The sequence below is a fragment of the Rissa tridactyla genome, chromosome 1, assembly GCF_028500815.1.
Source record: "Rissa tridactyla isolate bRisTri1 chromosome 1, bRisTri1.patW.cur.20221130, whole genome shotgun sequence".
Classification (NCBI taxonomy): Eukaryota; Metazoa; Chordata; class Aves; order Charadriiformes; family Laridae; genus Rissa; species Rissa tridactyla.
In genome coordinates this window covers 176,634,938-176,652,601 of record NC_071466.1, presented here as the reverse complement: position 1 = coordinate 176,652,601, position 17,664 = coordinate 176,634,938, and the positions used below count along the sequence as shown (strand labels likewise).

The window sequence follows — 17,664 nt, the reverse complement described above, 5'->3', positions numbered from 1 at the left end:
TGGCCTTATTCCTTTGACTAAATAATCAGTAAAATGTAAGATAAAGAACCAAAAAGGATATTCTGTCCAGCAACCATATTAACCTTTTCATAAGCCAACTAAGCTTTATTTTAAACTAGTTAATCCCCACTACTCCAACAGGAAGGTTAACTCATCTCATTGTTAGAAATTTTGTACAATCTACATGATGAGACTGCATCCACTTATTACTTTGTTAATATTGTCCTTTAACTTAAAAAGTTGTTTTCCCTGTTTTTGATCACCCTTTTTAAATATGTGAGGGAATACTCCCACCTCCTTCCTTCTCTTTTGCAAGGCTAAACCAAATTGTCTCTTTTCTTTCCTTTCAGAAGGGTTTCTTCTCCTGCATGAGCATCCTAGTAGTCTTTCTCTGCAGCTGTTTCCAATTTAGCTCACGTCTTGAACATGGGTGATCAAACTGCTCATATTCCAGATGTGGTCCTGCCAGTCTGTTACACTGACAGTGATACACATTCAAAACAGCTGCACCTCAGAGAGTTTTTGCAAAAAAAAAACCAACCCCAGCATATTCATCTGATACCTTTTGGAATGTCGAGTAAAAACCAAACAAATCTTTGATGTTATCTGTGTTTATCGAAGGTTGGCTATTTCGTTAGAAACAGGAAATGACTGACTGCATTGAAGACAGCTTATTAAGTACTGTTCCAAATTCTGTTCTTAATTACTCCTGTACGGGCTCATTTTAATCAAACTGAATGAGCTTGTGCAGGTGTGACTGAGAGCAGGATTTGTCCCATTAAGTGAGTTTTATGTTCTTACAAATAGGTAGCATATATGTCGGTGGGTTGGGGATAAAGATATTCTCTGATTGCCATGATTAAAATAGAAAACAGATTGTCCTGTTTTCATGAGGGTTGCCTAAATTAACCTGCATTGCAGATGCACAGCACTGGAAGAAATGTCAATGGGGTTGCTTTGACTAAACTGAAATTCTTTTCACTTTCCTTGATGTCAAGAGAGATGCAAGGATTTAATATGGTTTTTTTAAGGCAGTGGGCTGTGAATAGGTAGAAGACAGAAAGACATTGATTAAGGACAATGTGTAAGGTTAATGAGAAGATCTTTTAATTTGCTGTTTGCTTGCCTGGAGCTTAATCCATGCTGCAGTCCTGCAGAGATCACTACGGAGTCATTCATAGGATTAATATGGCCCAGAGTAAGAAGTAAAAGCCAGAAGTATAGGAGAAGACAAATCTCACAGTTTCACCTTCCTTTTTTTTTTTTTTTTTTAAGTAGAACAGCTGAGCTAAGCAAAGAGGCATGTAATCTACATCCTTTTTTGAATGTATCACACCCTGTGACAGGCCTAGAGCAAAGCAACTTGAAGTTTTAGGCACCCAGTCTCTACCTGGACCTCCTTACTCCCCAAGGGCTAGGACTCCGACATGGTTTTGCTTGGAAATCATTCACCATTAGACCAATCTCAGCCCATCTGGGCTAAGCGCTCAACTCCAGAAAAAAAAACAGAGCCTTGGCCATCATGCACCGAAAGGCAGGGCTGCTGTGGAAGTGCTGGCAGCTGGCAACCCAGTGGAAACCTGGTGGGAGAAGAGCTATTGGTGAGAGCCCCATCCCCAAGTTCCTCAGAACACCTCCATCACAGCTGCCCAAGGGCTGGGCAGGTGCCTTTTGGACCATTGTGTCCACAATTAACAACAAGTTTTCTCAAGTAAGCAGAACTTAAACTGCTTCTAAATCCATAGTCCTCTGTGGGATTTCTGTTGTTGCAATTAGAATCATTGATGTTTTTACCAAATTAAACATAAAAATGCTGAATGAAGTCAGTACCACAGTGTCTTTTTTATTTGTTTTGATAGCAAATCACATTTATTTTACATTGCATTTAAACTTTCAAGTTTCAAGTAAGATAAAAGGGAAATTTCATGCTTCTTAGATCTGTTATTTCAGGCTGCCTATAAATTTAAGAAAACCGCATCATATTTACATTTGGTTTCTATTTCCATGGTTTTATTTCTACAAATTAAATCAAACATTTTTTTAATTATTAGTGTTATATGATCTTTGTTATTCAGTGTTTTTACTCTAAGGCTTAGATTTGAATGCCATCTTATGTCCCAGAAACTCGATTTTATGCTGCAATTAATCCCACAGATCACATTCTAAAATCTGGAATGGAAATCTTCACACGTATCTCTTCTCACAGTGTTTTTCATCTCCTCTTCCTGGTTATAAATGCATCAGGTTTTTGAAAATGAGAAAAATAAAAAGCCAACAAAACAGTGAACGGCTATGTGCTTTAATTGGTATTTGGCATATCTCTAAAAGTTTTCACGTGACCTGGGCAAGCAAAAAAACTTGTATTCATTGTTATTTTAAGTAAACGGGTTCACTCATCATGCTGAAGTTTAGATAGTTGCTGTAGATCACTCATGACGTTTTTGTGCTCTTGGAGTGAGAACCAGTCCTTTTAACATTAGTATCTGTGTTCCCATACAGTCAATAACTGATGCATTCATCTGTATTGCCTGTATAGGCAATAGTCACTGCCAGAGGGCAATCCAGGTCATTGAAGTTCTGTTTCACCTAACCCCATTCACTAGATGAAGAATCGGTGGAAATGTTGAGTGTTGGTGACTGGTGAGAGTCCAGACCACTTAATCCTTTTCCAATGATAGATGTCCATGTAAACAGGAATGGATCCTTTCTATCCTCTCTTAGAAGACAGCTTACATATAAGGCTCTTGGTCACTCAGGGAAGGGTTTGCATCACCCTTCTGGGTTGATGCAGTGATTGATGGTTGAACAGTTGCACAATCAGGAATGTGATGCCATAGGATCAGAAGGAGAACAGGTGAAAAGGATCCCTTTTTGTTTCTAACCAGAGGTGGACTGATGTAAACTCCATATACATTTTGTGGAGAATACTGGGAATACTTGATCTGCACCCACCTAGCTGGGTGCTCTTCCTACAAGACCAAAAGCAGCCTACTCTTTTCTACTGTTTCTCTCAACAAACTCCAGCCTTGATCTGGCTCCAGCCCTGGCAGCTCTGTGATTTGGTTTCAGTGAGAAGAGTGCAAACCACATCAAATGCCTTTGCCGTTATTATAAGTGACTTTTTCTGAAACGTGTTTTTGGGCTGATAATTTGCCCTGGGCTGATCCAGCACGAAGTTTCAGCACTAACCCAGACAGGAGTACTCCTGAGCATTCATGGCTTCTCAAAGTGGCTCTCAGTGAAAGTAGCCATATCTTTCGTTTCTTTTGATGATTTGAAACAATATGGGAAAAAAGGTGGATGGTGGAATTTTGGTGTGTGTTCATTGGGGAGGGATAGAGTGGGCTTTTTGTTGCTTAGGACACTGTCCTCATCACCAAATGTAAAATTACATTCAAGGTCAGTAGGATATAGTTAACCTTGCAGCATGTGCTGAGCTTGTGTTTCCGGTAGCGAGTGACAGAGAGAAATAGTAGATAAGAACCAAAAATAGTTTTTTGTAGAGCAGTTGTCTGCTTCTAGCATCCCAAAAGTACAGAAATTGATAAGAAGAATGCATCAGATCAGGCATAATTTACATTTCTATTTCTGTGTAAGTAGAGCCAAGCAATTCTAATCAACAGATTCCACCATGACAGTACTTGTGCCATTGTATGTGCATATTTCTGTTCCCTCAGTTACTGTCATGAATCACTGAAGAAAACTATTCAGTAAGTAACTTTGAAGAAAATGATAACTGGAAAGTTATTTGATAAATTAAGTTGCCGTAAAATTCTTTTAAGAGATGTCACCTTTTTTATCAGTTATAAAATACACATTCATCACAGTTAAATGTTTGAGTTTACAGTTTAGTCGGTCGTTGGAAATGCTTTATGGGGAATTTTGATAGCTGAACTATAACTGTAATATTTTCAAATCAGGATATAAGTATTTCACTAGCCTTTTAAGAAATCAAAAGACTGGTTGTGCTGTTCATGTCAGGAAAGCTGGAAGAACTTGGGCTCTAACTGAAGACTTTTTCTCCATTTTATTTTTAAAAGTGGCTGGTATATCTTTAGATGTATTCTTTTACTGTATACAAATGCAGTACAGGTTGCTGTTTAATGGCATCATGGTTCAACAGTTCCTGTGTAAGATAGATGCTACAGCTGTTCCTTAAGAAGAGACAAGAATTGTGTGATCTATTTTGTATTATCATCCATGTGCTTGTGTATTTCTTGCTACTTACCATTATGCAATAGCAAATAACTGTATTCAACAAAGGGTACCCATTATAATTTATCAACGGTATCCACAGAAATATACCATCACAGAAAATATGAGCTATCTCTTAGAAAGTTAATGAAAAAACTTTTATTATCCCATTTCCCCAGAAGGCATATAAGGGGCATGATCAAAAGAAGCTGCACATAGATTTAAATATCTGGGCCAGATTTCCATTCCAGCCTTGCATAAGCTTCTTCCCACATGGCCTTTCTGGCTTAATATTTCAGCAATTACAAGTTTTCATTTCCCTTATATATGTGCAGGGATGCGATTTAGCCAATTTAAATGGATTCTGCCCATATCTGGTTGACACCTCTCGCAGAGAAAAAACGAGGAAACAAAATGTCTCTGAGTCATTCTTGAAGGGAGAGAGTTCCTAGCTGCTTGCAAACTTGTGTAGCTGGAGTCAAACTAACACAGTAAGAATGTGACATTCATCATATTTTCACCATACAGTGGTACGATTCTAGATGGAGCTGAAGTAACATTTGTTTCCATTCATACATGAATGACAGATAATAATAATCAATCTTCTTGCTTGATTTCAGAACTCTCTCAGAAAATGACAGTACCTCTTTACCACCTGCTGACTCCTGCACCAGTCCTACTAAAATGGATTTGTCGTTCAGTAAGACTGCCAAACAGTGCCTAGAGGAGATATCTGGTGAGTAACAGTAAGCCAGAAGAAGCCTGTGAACATCTTTGTTTACATCTGTTTCTTACCAGGAGCTTTGCAATGGGTTGAAATAGTACTTCTGACCACTATTCATGAGTGGTATTAAATATGCAGAAAATTTGGGTCATGCACAGTTAGTGCTTCAAATGCACAGCTCTTAACTGAACTGGCTCCTTCTGTTCAAATATCCTCTTCATCATTTTGCAGAAACTGGGCTCTCACAAGGTAGGGTTTCAAGTCATTGCTATTTTTCAATCATACTGACTGTTCCAAGAGGAGCGACGGAAAGTCGACTTCAGAATGTTTGACACTATTGTATTTAAGATCATCAAATTAAATCATAACATCAGAACTGAGACATAAATTATATAAGATATATTTTGCTTTTATAAATGAATCTATATTCAGAAAATGAACAAGTCCTTACTATCGTACCTGACTTTTAAGCTCTTGCTAGAGCTAGGTTGTGTTGTGGAATTCCTTGTAAACCTGGAGTAAGGTCCTTATTAGGTTACAAATGTGGGGGGATTTTTTTTTTTATCATATTGGAATAATTCCTTTGAAGTCAACAGAGCCACACTGATATACATGAGCCCAGAATGTGGCCATAACTCTGCCTATGGATACAAAAAGCAAAGTGTGTCACAGCTGACTTTCTCATCAGGACTGAATTGCACTGCAGGGTTGTGTGGGAGTACTTTCAAAGGGACCCTTTGCCAGAGCTGTTTTGTTGGAGCTTGGAGGTTTATTTTTGTTGTTGTTGTTTTGGTTTTTTTTCATTAGCATCCTTATTCTTATCATTTTTACGAGAATAAAAGAAATCCTGTCCCTTTGTATTCACTTGTAGTTTTGCCCTTCTACACCAAATTTTTAACATTCAAATGGATTTATATTGAGTCATGTGGTGCTTCTTACACAGGATATAACTCACTTAAAACACTAATTTAACACATCGGTCTAAAATTATCCCTCTACCAGAAGAGAAATCAGATGGCCAAGCTTTGTGGGACTGCCTTGGCATTTAGCTGACTCATACTGAAACTGAGGTTTTGTCCTGGTTTGTCTCGGTCCCTCTGGAAGTTTTCTAAGGCTAACATCCCTTAATTGCACAGCCAGCTTTTGTGATAAATATGTCACCCTGAAAATGGTGAAATGTTCCCTGGAGGTGACACATGCCTTTTAAAATTAATGTAAAAAATTATTTTTAATTAATCCAGAAATCAGATTCATTGGTCTTGCATGTATAAAGAGTATAATTGAAACACTTAACACAAATCAAAAGATGCTTCAAGGAATTATCCACAGAGATGCTAAAAAAAAATAATATTGATTCAGTACTTGCTGAAATGATCAAATGGGCTATCACGTCTCCTGGCCTTTTACTGTTCTGAACAGAAATGGAACAGCATCAAAAAGAAGAAAATGGCATAAAGGGCACTAGACATCAGTGATGTTTCTAATCTGATTATTCAGACTGGCATTAGCAGTTGACTGACATAACAGGCAGCAAAGCAGAACCACTGGGAAAATGTGGTTTGTTGTATACCGAGGAAAAACACGTGTGTGTCACCCATAATTGGCTGTTAGCAGCAAAAAGGATGAATGGAGTAAGTACTACATTTGCTGAGTAAATGTCTGTATTGGTGAACTATGACCAAGTTATTGGTGATTCTGTCATTGGTGAACCTGCAAGGAAAAAAACCTCATGTGGTGGTGGCCATTCAGGGCAATATTCCATGATGGATTAGCCGTGAGAAAGGACAATTAAATTCTGTTACTTGGGAGCATCTTTATTCTGGTATGACCAAGGGATTATACTGGTAGTAGCAAGGAGACAAGCAAGGGTTATTTCCTTGATCTGCTCACTTATATCCAGGGTGTTAAGAGATGAATCAAGAGTTTCTCCCACTTGGCTATTACCATTTTCCTGAAATTTTTCACTGCTGCTATGGATGGGCGTCATCTTTATATAATCTCAACGTTCTTTTGCAACTTGAGCACCAGGCGCACTAGCACAATATATTGGTAGGCGATAAGGATCATGCAAGGGGCTCAGCATCTGTGGAAGCCACTAAGCAGCTTGTAGCAGAGGGTCCATAAAGTGCTGTCCCACCTGCATTGTGGTTCTGCTTCATTAGTCTTTATTATTTTTACAGTGCCAAATATTTGCAACTAAGGCTAACATGCTCAGGACTAAGGTATCTTTGACCATATCATTGTATAAACCGTTCCTCTGCTTTCAGAATATTTACACACTCGTGTTTGTTGTCATCCCTTGGCTGACGATTGCTCCTCCCATAAATAGCCAAGCAGATCATATCAGAGCTCCTAATCCACTTCAGGGCAAAATCAGCCAATCAATCAATCTAAAACTAATGCTGTAAGCATGTCTGGTTCAAGGCTTCTCCACAATATAGGCAAAACTTGGAAGGGGATAAAATAATTTTAAAAATATTCAGGAGTGGTGGTTTATGCACTGTTCTCGCTGAGTGATTCAAGATACCAAAACCAAGCTAATTTCCTCGCTCTCGTGGTGGGTAGTCATGGCTGTTTTCTGTGCCCAGCAAGGCGGTTCACATCCCTTCGCCGCTGTCTCGACGCTGGTGGTGAGGAAGTAGAGAGGGAGAACGAGAAGCTGTAGGAGTATTTTCCAGCTCTCATCTTCTCTGTCTTCCTCCCTGTTTACCTTTAAAACCTCTCCTGTCTTTCACTCTGCAAGTGATCACTCGGTTTTACTTGCACAGCTGTGAGAGGAGGTTGGTGCTGGAAGGCAAGGGAGATGGTGAGCCTGGTCTAAGCATGGACCCAGAGGTGCTGCCCTGATAACGTGAACAGCCTCTTTATTTATACCTTGTCTCCATAAATCTGCTGCACTAGGTAATTTCCCACATGGCTTATGCCTAAATCCAGTTCTGCCTCCTGGTAGAGCTACTGTAAATCTGAGTTTCTTCACTGTTCCTCCGTCTCTGCTGGGAATTTGGTCCAGATGTGATCTGAAGTCCTTCAGACTTTTTTCCTACTTTTTTTTTCTTTTTCTCTCTGAATATTCTGCAGCTCAGCCAGGGCAATCCCAGATGTTTCCATGGTCCATGTGCAGATCAGCAATACAGCACGTGCGCAGTAGGTGTAAGGCTTCCTGCACACCTTGGGTCCCCGCTGCATGCACGGTGCCAGTGATACCTGTACACTCCCTGAATGAGTCCCACTTGTAGGCACGGGTGGTGCATCCTGCCTATGGTAGACTCACTGCACATGTGGCATGCAGATGTGTAGACTTCTGTCCAGGAAATCCCAGACAGAAATGTGGGAGTCCTAAACAAAGACCAGTTCTGCAGTTATGCATGAACACTTTCTTGCATGTACTTTATGTACCAGTTGCCTCAACAAGACTACTCACTATGTTTCTGCAAAACTGGAGTATAACTTTATAGAAAGGATTTTAAAAGGAGAATGGATAGAAAGGCTGATAAAGTAAGCCACGTTGGTGCTTGTTTTTCATGGTATGACTATGAACAAGTTGTTCAGACCTTCTTACCCAGTATTCCTGCTCGTAGTAGCAGTGACATTTATCAGTCTCTGCTGCAAATTTATTGGAGAAGGATGTCTGAAAGTTAATTATTTAATCTGTTGTAAACTGTACATGTCAGTAGCTACTAAGTATTATTTTTTAAATCAGTGATAGTGTTTGGCTTTAACAAGTGTTTACATGTTCAAAGAGCTTAATGCAAAGTGCTTGATTAAATAATTATTCATGAATTTACAAATATTGACTCATTATAAAAAAAATATGAGGGATGAAGCAGAAATGAAAGAGTAATTTTAAGAGTTATATGCCAATATCAATGGCAGGATTAGCATAAAAACATGCAATTTTCAAGCTTTTATGTTTACTGTGCTTCTTTTTTTGTCTCTGAAAGAAATAGTTAATTAATACTTGTGGAAATAGTTTACAATATTTTTTTTCAAGTAAGCTTGGCTGAAGAGATTCATAATCTTATGCATTTGCAGATCTATTACATAATTCATTTGTAAGGCTCCAAACTATGCACTGAGACTTCAAAGAAAGTCTTATCTGATGGCAAAAGTTGTCCCTAGATTATTAGTTCTTAAAATCATTTTTATAATTCTTTTTATGAAAGAGACAGTAAAAATAAGGTAGTATGCTACACTGACTATGACAGGTTGAGGAAGCTCCCTGTGCTGTTCTTGATTTAAATATATTCCTGTGTGGTGGCTGGGGAATACGTTGAATTGCAAGGTAATTGGGGAATAATGCTCTGTCATGACATTTGCTCTCCTATGGTCTCCTATACTGGCTGCTTAGTTTAGAAAGATGTATTTGCTAGTTACTATATTTTGTACATTTAAAATGGAGGGACAAGCCTTATGAAAGTATTTCTCAATAAATGAAAATGAGCATTTTCCACATTGCAATTTTATGTTTTCTCAAATTATCCCCTACAGAGAAGTGTGGTAAAGCAGAAGGATTAATTCAGCACTCTTTGTGCTGAGCACTTGATCCAAAATTGATCCAAAACATCAGTATGTGTCTGCTGTATCTGAGGATGATCATGATGATCTATCTACTAAGTGAGACAATGTGATTAATGGGAGAAAAGTTCATATAACCTTGTAATTAAGGGCAGTAGTATATTTGTACACACGAAGGCTGAATGAAGGTTGTGTGATTAGCCTCAGTACCTCCATATCCCAGCATTTGACTCATGTTTTTAATGCATGTAGAAAAGGAAATGAGACAGGCGGATGCTGGAGCTGCCAGCTACCCTCACGTGGCTCCCACACAGTGTCATTCCCATGCCTGGGTGATGGTCTGTGATTTGTGCCCCACTGGAGCTGGGCTGCAGTGAATAGCTCAGATGGGAGAAGAAACAGGTCAAGAAGAGACGCTGAGACCCATTAGGCTGTCCAGGTTCCAGCTGTACCCCTACCAGAGACCCTGGAGTGGTGAGACACCTAGTGCCAACGTCGTACATGAGGTTTAGTGGGGCTCGTTGTGTGAAGACCTGTCATCCCCCTGCCGTAAGTTTTTCTGCTTCTGGCTGGAAAGAGGACTAAATATAAATAACGTCAGTCTTGTATCTGGTCTATTCATGCTCAGAGCTGAGCAGCCCCGCCATACATTGCTTCCTTAGCAGAGCAATGCTTAGCATGAGGGAGTGCGCCCTGTCTGCAGGGCTTACCAAGGGCAGATACAGCACCGCAGTAATGCCTGCTACAAATGACCAGGCAGGCGTGCCGTGAGCTTGGCGAGGAGGCAGAGCAGGTCCGTACCTGCCTACAGCTGACCATAGAGACAAGTCTCTCACTGTAGCTGTTTGGGCGCGAAAGGGTGGATGAGGAAGTTACCATGCATTTATTTGGAGTATGGGGGAGAGATTCAGCCTTGCTGTTTAGGGTAGGAAGGGTCCTGTTCCCTGTTGCCTGGGGTCAAATCACTGTCCTTCCTCTTAATTTAAAACGTAACAACTGAGAATGCTGTACCAATTTGAGTATAAATTGAGATTTTAAAACCATTATGTGGCAAAAGAATGAGATTGCCCTTCATTTTGCAAATTCCCTATTCTAAATACAGCCCTGTGAAGCCTTTTCTAATAACCTAAACGGCTTCCTCAGCTGTGCTGAACAGACGGTTACAGCCGCACGGTAGTGGCAGCGCGCACCGGTGCAGGAGCACGTGGGCAGTGCTGGAGCTCCTCTTCCTCAGCTGGGACCACATCAGCATCTACACCAGCACGTTCATAACAACATTTTAAGGGCCCATGTGCCACTGCAACTGGCATACCCTGGGAGTAAACACAGCAGTCTTACCTTTTGTTTCCATGCTGAAGAAGTGGCAGGCATTTAATATTTGGGATGATTTTGTACTCAGGCTGACAGAGCATTCTTCTTGTCCCCTCTTACTTTGACTTTGTGGGCTAGGTGAGGAGGGGAGTGGCGTCCCTCTTGTTGTGGACTCTGTCTTTCTAGGAATGTGTCAGTGATTTAATGTGGAAAACCATCATTGCTTGAGACTACTGATTTTTTTTTCTAATTGTTCCATGTTTATGGGAGTTACATAGGAAAAAATGTGCCCTTCCTTTAAAATTACTAAAAGAAGTTTCTCCAATGTATTTTTTTTCCTTATGTATCTTTAAAAACTGTAAACTGAGCCAGCAAAAATCAAGAAGTACACTGAGGCTTCTGTTAACACCCATTTATTCATACAGCGAATCTTCAAACAGCTTGTAATTCTTCGGGTGGCATTTTTAAAGGTTACTTCCCTGTCAAGGTTTCTCAGGTAGGGATTTGAGATGAGCGTATTTTCACACTGGCAAAAGCAGTATAATGTAGATTTCTACATAATATTTTATGAAATTAAGTGCCCTTAGATAAAAAGTTTGTATCTAAAAAATTAGAATTAAATTCAGCTAGTTCTTTGTTCATCTGTCTATTATTTCTGGGACTAATATCTTTTTCTCTGTGAGAAAAGGTATACATTTAAACATATGTCTTCTTTCACTCTTGATAATGTGTTTAAAGCTAACATTTATAATTGGTGAACTTAGTTCAGACATGATACTCAGTTGCCATATGAAATTTACTATTCCATTCATAGATTTTCTTCAGAAAATGGTGAAACAATGATTTTATTACAGCTTTTTAATTCCATACTAGCCTCTTAACCTCACAGAGATACAAACAAGGCATATTTTGAGAAGAAAGAAATGAAATATTTTGTTTTATAAATCACTTTACTGGGTAGGTACTGTTGTCTTCCATATTTTAGCTTCTTTATGATCTTAAAGATTTTTTTTCTTTTATTTAGAGCAGAAATTGCAGGACTGAAGGTCCATTTGCAAATCTGCTTTTAGCTTCCTGCACAGGCAGTGAGTGATATGGAAGAAATAGTTTGTCATCCTTACCTTTCAGGGAGAAAAATAGGATTTGACTGTGAGCTAGACCAGTTACTGTAGCATCCCATTCAGGTGAAGCTGTGTCTTGAAACCTGTGGCACTGTAAACTGGGCAGAGGCTTCTGTGTCTCCGGTTTAATTCACCAGGATGTGTGCTGCCATGGCAGCCAGCAGCATTCACTGCAGTAGCAGAGAAGAGTCATATATCTGGGAATGCAGGTTGAATACTAAAATGTAAGGAGGCTTGTGCAGAGCTTTGCTTCAGTGGTTAATTTTGGCTCTTTATTGAGCTCTGACGTGGAGGCTGTACTTGCAGTTCTGTGTCAGCCCATCTAAAGTGAAGAGCCGTCCGTGCACTGGGATCAGTCATGATCTGCTGAGAGGGGGGAGGAAAGCCCGAGACAGCACTTGTGCCTACTTTGGATTTCAGAAGGCAGCAGCTGTAGACAGAGATGCAGGCCCACCGCTCCGATGAGACCGGTGATTGGATGGAGAGGGGAAAACACAGTTGGCTTTTGGGATTACTTCTGTGCTGGAGCAGAGTGTTTGATCAACTCTCCTCTGCTTGAGAGAAATCCAAGTGAAAATGACTGTAAGTACTGCAGATTAATGTGACGGGAGAGAAGTGGTTTAGCAGAGAAAGCAGCGTAATTTTAAAGAAAATGACTGTGCCTGTCTAGTCATTTACACTGCACTGTACATGCATGTTTGAGCTCTGCTTTTCATTGCGAGTGCAAGTATGTGCTACCTGGGATGTGCGGCATGCGGTGCCAGAGGGATCACCTCCCAGACCTTTCGGGAGAATTGAACTGCTGTCCATCTCAGAAATACGAAAGCTAACTGAGGTGAAGCCCCAGCCGGAAAGATGCAGCGATCTGCTGAACTGTCAGTGTTTAAAGGCAAGGAGGTTAGAAGAGGGTGTGTTCGTCTTCAGAAGCAGAAGTCTCTAACCAATCTCACACTCATCAGCGAAGGGGAGAAGAGGCGATACTCATACAGGGAGAACTGGTTTGGAAACGCCTCCAAGTCCAGCCAGAGTTACCGTCAGCGGGAGGCAGAAGCTGGGGGCAGAGGCTCCCTTTCCAAGGCACTCTCACAGTCAGTGCACTCTCTCTGCCACCCCAGCCTCACCACACCCCAAGTGCTTCAGGTGATACCACCTGCTGGAAGCAGGACGTCCAGGAGGTTGGGAGACCGACGTACAGGTGAAGGCTTCGAGATTGACAATGAGGAGGGGGGAAAATCAGATGGTGAAAATGCATCCTGCACGTCCCGTTTCCCCAGCAGGAGCTGGGCAGAGGAGGAGGAGGAAGGCTGCTTGCGTGAAGGGACTGCACATCTGGATGAAGATGTCATAATAACAATGCTGGGGGACCTAGAACAGGTCCTTTATACTGATATTTTAGGTAAGTTAACTTTGGCTTGACACCAGGAAGTGCAGGAGGAGACCCAAGTGTTTGCATATATCTGCATGGAGTAGATTTTTGATCTTGACAGTGATTTCAAAAGACAGAACTGGGTTTATTTGCAATAGTGTGCAAAAATAGGGTCTAGACAGTTCTTCCTTGTTTGCTTACTCTTACCACAGACTGTATGGAGTGAAGACAAATGTCTAAATCACTTTTGATGGGTGCATGGGCAGAAACAGCCTGGGAATAATCGAGCAGAGTTTGCCTAGCTGTTTGAAAAAATAAGGTGAGACTTTTAAGCGCTATTAGTTTACTCATAAATAAATTAATTTTAATGACATTTGTTCTAATGAATTTAAAATTGAAATCTTGAATCCAAGGTTTGGTTTAGACAGGAAATATCTCGGCCTACCTACAAACTGTCCCTCCAGTATTGCTTCCCCCTCTCCCCTGCTGATAATTTCACCCTGTATATGGAATTGTGAGTGCCAGGGTTTCAGTTTAGTTTAAATAACCAGTTTTATTATATCAGTGCATGCCAGTGAGTATTTGAAGTCCACAGCCATAGGTGCTTCAAAAGGCTTCTGTGTTACTGGCTTTACTTTTCATCTCTCAGCCCTTTATAAGAGTGCTCAAAGTGTTCATTTCCAAAGCTTTGTTCTTCAGACAGTCAAATGGTTGAAGTGGCTGCTTGCTTTTCCAAGGTTATGTAGCATGTGTCTAGCCTGGAGGTTCTTTGCTGGTGGATATGTTAGCCCTGATTGTATTTAAACATTCAGGATAAATTTTTTTATGTGTATGTAATGTAAAAAGCTATCATCTCAAAATAGCAAAGAAACAAGTATTCTCTTTTTATGCATCTTTTTGTTGTTAGACTATACCAGTATGCACAAAGGGGCTTCTCCTACAGATCAGAGGCGTGTTAGCAAAGGAAGCTGAGCTCTCCACCTGCCCCTGCCCCTCTTCAGCTGCGTGTCACTGAGCAAATCCCTGTTCTCTTGTAAGCCTCAGTTTCCCCACCTTCAGAGTAAAACTGGTACTTTCCTTTGTGAATGGAGTTAATATCTAAGAGTGGAAAATGCTCTGGGGATCAGCTTGGTATTTGCAAATCCTTTTATGAAAATCAGACAATTAATGGAATTATTATTCTCCCATTTATCTGTTTTGGGCTGTAATTACATGTGCAGAAGTACTGAAATGATTATGAACGGTATTATTAAATGTGCAATTATGGGTAAGCTTCAGAATTGTGAATGTAAAAGTTTAACCTAGGTGATTAGTGATTTCTGTAAAATGTTTATTTTGATTTCCTGTGTATGTGTGTCACACAATGGAAGAAATGAATGTGTTCTTTAGAAATTTATTGAGAGAATCTGTAGTGGTTCACTGCTTATAGGCAAGAATTTAAGGAGCATCTTTTAGAATATTCATGGTTAACAGAAGTGATGTAGCTACAAGTGATTTGAACAGATTATATTTCATGGGGTGAGTGAAATATTTACATCAGACTTTCTTGTAAGAGGAACACAATTTTGAAAGAGAGTTTCAGGGTACCCTGGGTTTAGTCTTTCTTGTCCCAGTCTCCATATGTGTGAAATGGAATGGCTTTTCTTTGGCATGTAAAACAGAGTCACTTGAGATAATAAGCAGGGAGCATTTCTGTTATGTTAGGTGATGCAAATGCAGATAAAATCTATGATGGCAGTGTGCCATAGTAGTAAGCCACGAGGTGCCTGGGGGTCTCTGGGCTCCCTTTGAACCAATGTGTCCCATGTGGGTTCCCTTTGAACCAATGTGTCCCGATCCTGCTGCACTGTGGCATCTCTTCTAGCAGCCACAGTGTAGGCAGCTTTCAGAAAAAACCCACATGTTCACCATCCCCATGGTCCTCCGTACAGAAGGAGGCTTGATGTAGATGGGGAGCCACAACGCTGTCCTGAAAATGCAGGCAATGTCAGGTGCAAGTTAGGTCTGAGGATCTTACACTCAGTGCAGAAAATTTCTCAAGCATTGTGTTCATCTGTTTATACTTTCTGACTTGTTCATCCATGATACAGCACGAGTCCATTGAGACAGCCATAAGAGAAGGATGAAAAGAAAAAAGAACAATTATTTTTAAAACACTGAAAAGTTAGTTACAAGGATTTTGTATGTAGTACTATGTAGTATTTTAAGATCATAAAACTCGAGCTGTATCTTTTTAGCAAAAAATGGTGGAAAGGCTTTGAAATTACCCCTTGTGTCACTGAGAGATCAAAAGAGATTAGGCCTTAAACGTTTCACCTTTCCAGGGTAGAATAACTCCACTTTTTATGGTGTAATTTGTCTGAAGGTGAAATAGTCTTCTCTGTGAAAATATATTTTGGCAGTTTGCCATATGTATGTACCTTTTTGGGTTTTTTTGGGGGTTTTGGTTGGTTTTGTTTGGGTTTTTTTTGTATTGCAATTATACCTTAAGGCTTTGTTATGCTATTTCCTGTACAAAATATATTTAAAAAGACAGTTGCTGTCATTTTTGCTGCAAGAATTTGCAGTGTTAACAGATAGCAAAGGACAACTGACAAGGATAAACAGGGAAGGAAAGGGCAAAGTCACTGCAAATATGAAGTATATTCAGTGCCTCAAATGAATATAGAGGTAAAGCATTGCTTTGCCTTTAATTCTGCTTGCTTACACCCTGGGATCTGTCTTTCTGTGTGTAACAGAAAATTGTCTTATACCAACAAGCTACTGTTTCACCTCTGGTTTGAGGCGGGGCAGGTGACAGGTCTTCCCCGTGTAGGTATAGTGGCAGGAATATGATGTGCTCCTGGAAGTGAATTTCAGTGCATTTGGCGGGGGGGCAAAAGCAAAAGGCAGCAACAGTGAGGAACTGAGTGCACCGTAGGCAACTGCCTGGAGGTAGGCACGGATAGTCTACCTGGGAACTGTCTGAGCTTTCACCAGCAGGTTCAGTCTAACAGGATTAATGGTCTCCAGCTTAGCCTTGGCATAAGCCCTTTTGCTTCACAGGAATCTCCAGGATGATGCAGAAACCTCTGCAAAGAGTGCATCCATGGGTACATTGATCAGCGAGGTGCTTGACTGAACACATTGAGCTTGAAATACAGGAGCAGTTCTGGTAACTTCTGAGTGTGAATAATTGCCTCCTACAAGGTATTACATGTAAAAATGCACACAGGTAGTTTATTTTATGGAAAAAAAAATTGGGAAGGGACATGCCTTCAGGGTGTGGCTTGAGAAGATGGAGAGTTTGGCAGCAGTGCTGGGCCTGTATCCCCACTTCTTGTCTCCATCCAGTTCAGGTGTTGACCCCACTGTCAGTTCCATGGTGCCAAGCCAGAGGTTTATGGACTGTTGAATCACAAAACCACTGAAGAATTGTTTTGGAGCAATAAAACAAACAAACAAACAGCAGTTCCTGAAGGGCTGTTTGGCTGCAACAGAGAGGACTGGAGATAAAACCAGGGCAGAGTAGATGGGAAAACCTCAAACCAGCATTGCTGTCAAAGCTAGCTTAATGTTGAGCCACAACTGCAGGGTACATTGGCTAGTACCATGTAGCCTTTGAGGCTATTTGTTCCTATGAGGGAATAAATAAACGGTATATGGAATGTATATGGAATAATTTATTTCCATTTAATGTCAGGAGTTGGGATTTTTCCTAAGTACCTGCAGGGTGATTGGACATTAAGACTTGGGCTGTAGAAGTGGGTACAGTTTGTCAATGAGCTCAAATGCCTCATCATTTAGTCAAAACTCAAAGTTAAGGCGCTTAAGTGAACCATTGTTCGAATAAAGGTTTCTTCTGCAGATTCTCCCCTATATTTGAAATAAATGTCAGTGTATATGTTAAACCAAGGTTAAACCCATGCTTGCAGGTCTGCTGCACGTCAGCCTTACTATATTTTTCCCATGCCTTTAAACAGATGTTGTGTTGAGATCTTTTTGCCTTACCAGAACTTTTTTTGTTTTGTGCTTCACTTTTCCAGAATACTTTGTTAAATATAAAATTTTCATTGTTTCTGGCCCCGTGTTGAATATTTCCCAGCTGTCTGTCCTGTGCAACTTTTCTTTCAAGCTCTAGATCTTCTCCTTCTTTTTTTCCCATTTTGACTACTCTGCAAAGCATGCCGTCTTTTCTTTTTCTTTTTTCTTTTCTTTGTTTTGTTTTGTTTTGTTTTGTTTTCCCTCCTTGCCAAACACGTCCGACCTGCTTTTCCACCTGCCTCTCTCACTTGGATGGCACACCATGCTTTTCCTCAGACACATCACCGTTGATGAATTTGTCTTTTGCATAAACTCGGACACAAACCTGGGAGGAGAAAAGGTGGCAACAGAGAGAGAAACACAGCAGCTTGAAGGTCTTTATCTTGCATGTGTATTTTACACATGTGAAA

General features: G+C 40.4%; 1 protein-coding gene across 8 annotated transcripts in view; it reads left to right on the top strand.

Moving 5' to 3' along the window:
- NAV3 (neuron navigator 3) overlaps nucleotides 1-17,664 on the top strand; it is a 421,955-nt gene that overhangs the window by 291,248 nt on the left and 113,043 nt on the right. For all 8 annotated transcript variants that reach the window (XM_054207726.1, XM_054207716.1, XM_054207692.1 and 5 more), the window contains one exon: nucleotides 4,815-4,930. In XM_054207726.1, coding sequence (XP_054063701.1) covers nucleotides 4,815-4,930 — 116 coding nt within the window. The remainder of the gene's footprint in view (nucleotides 1-4,814; nucleotides 4,931-17,664) is intronic.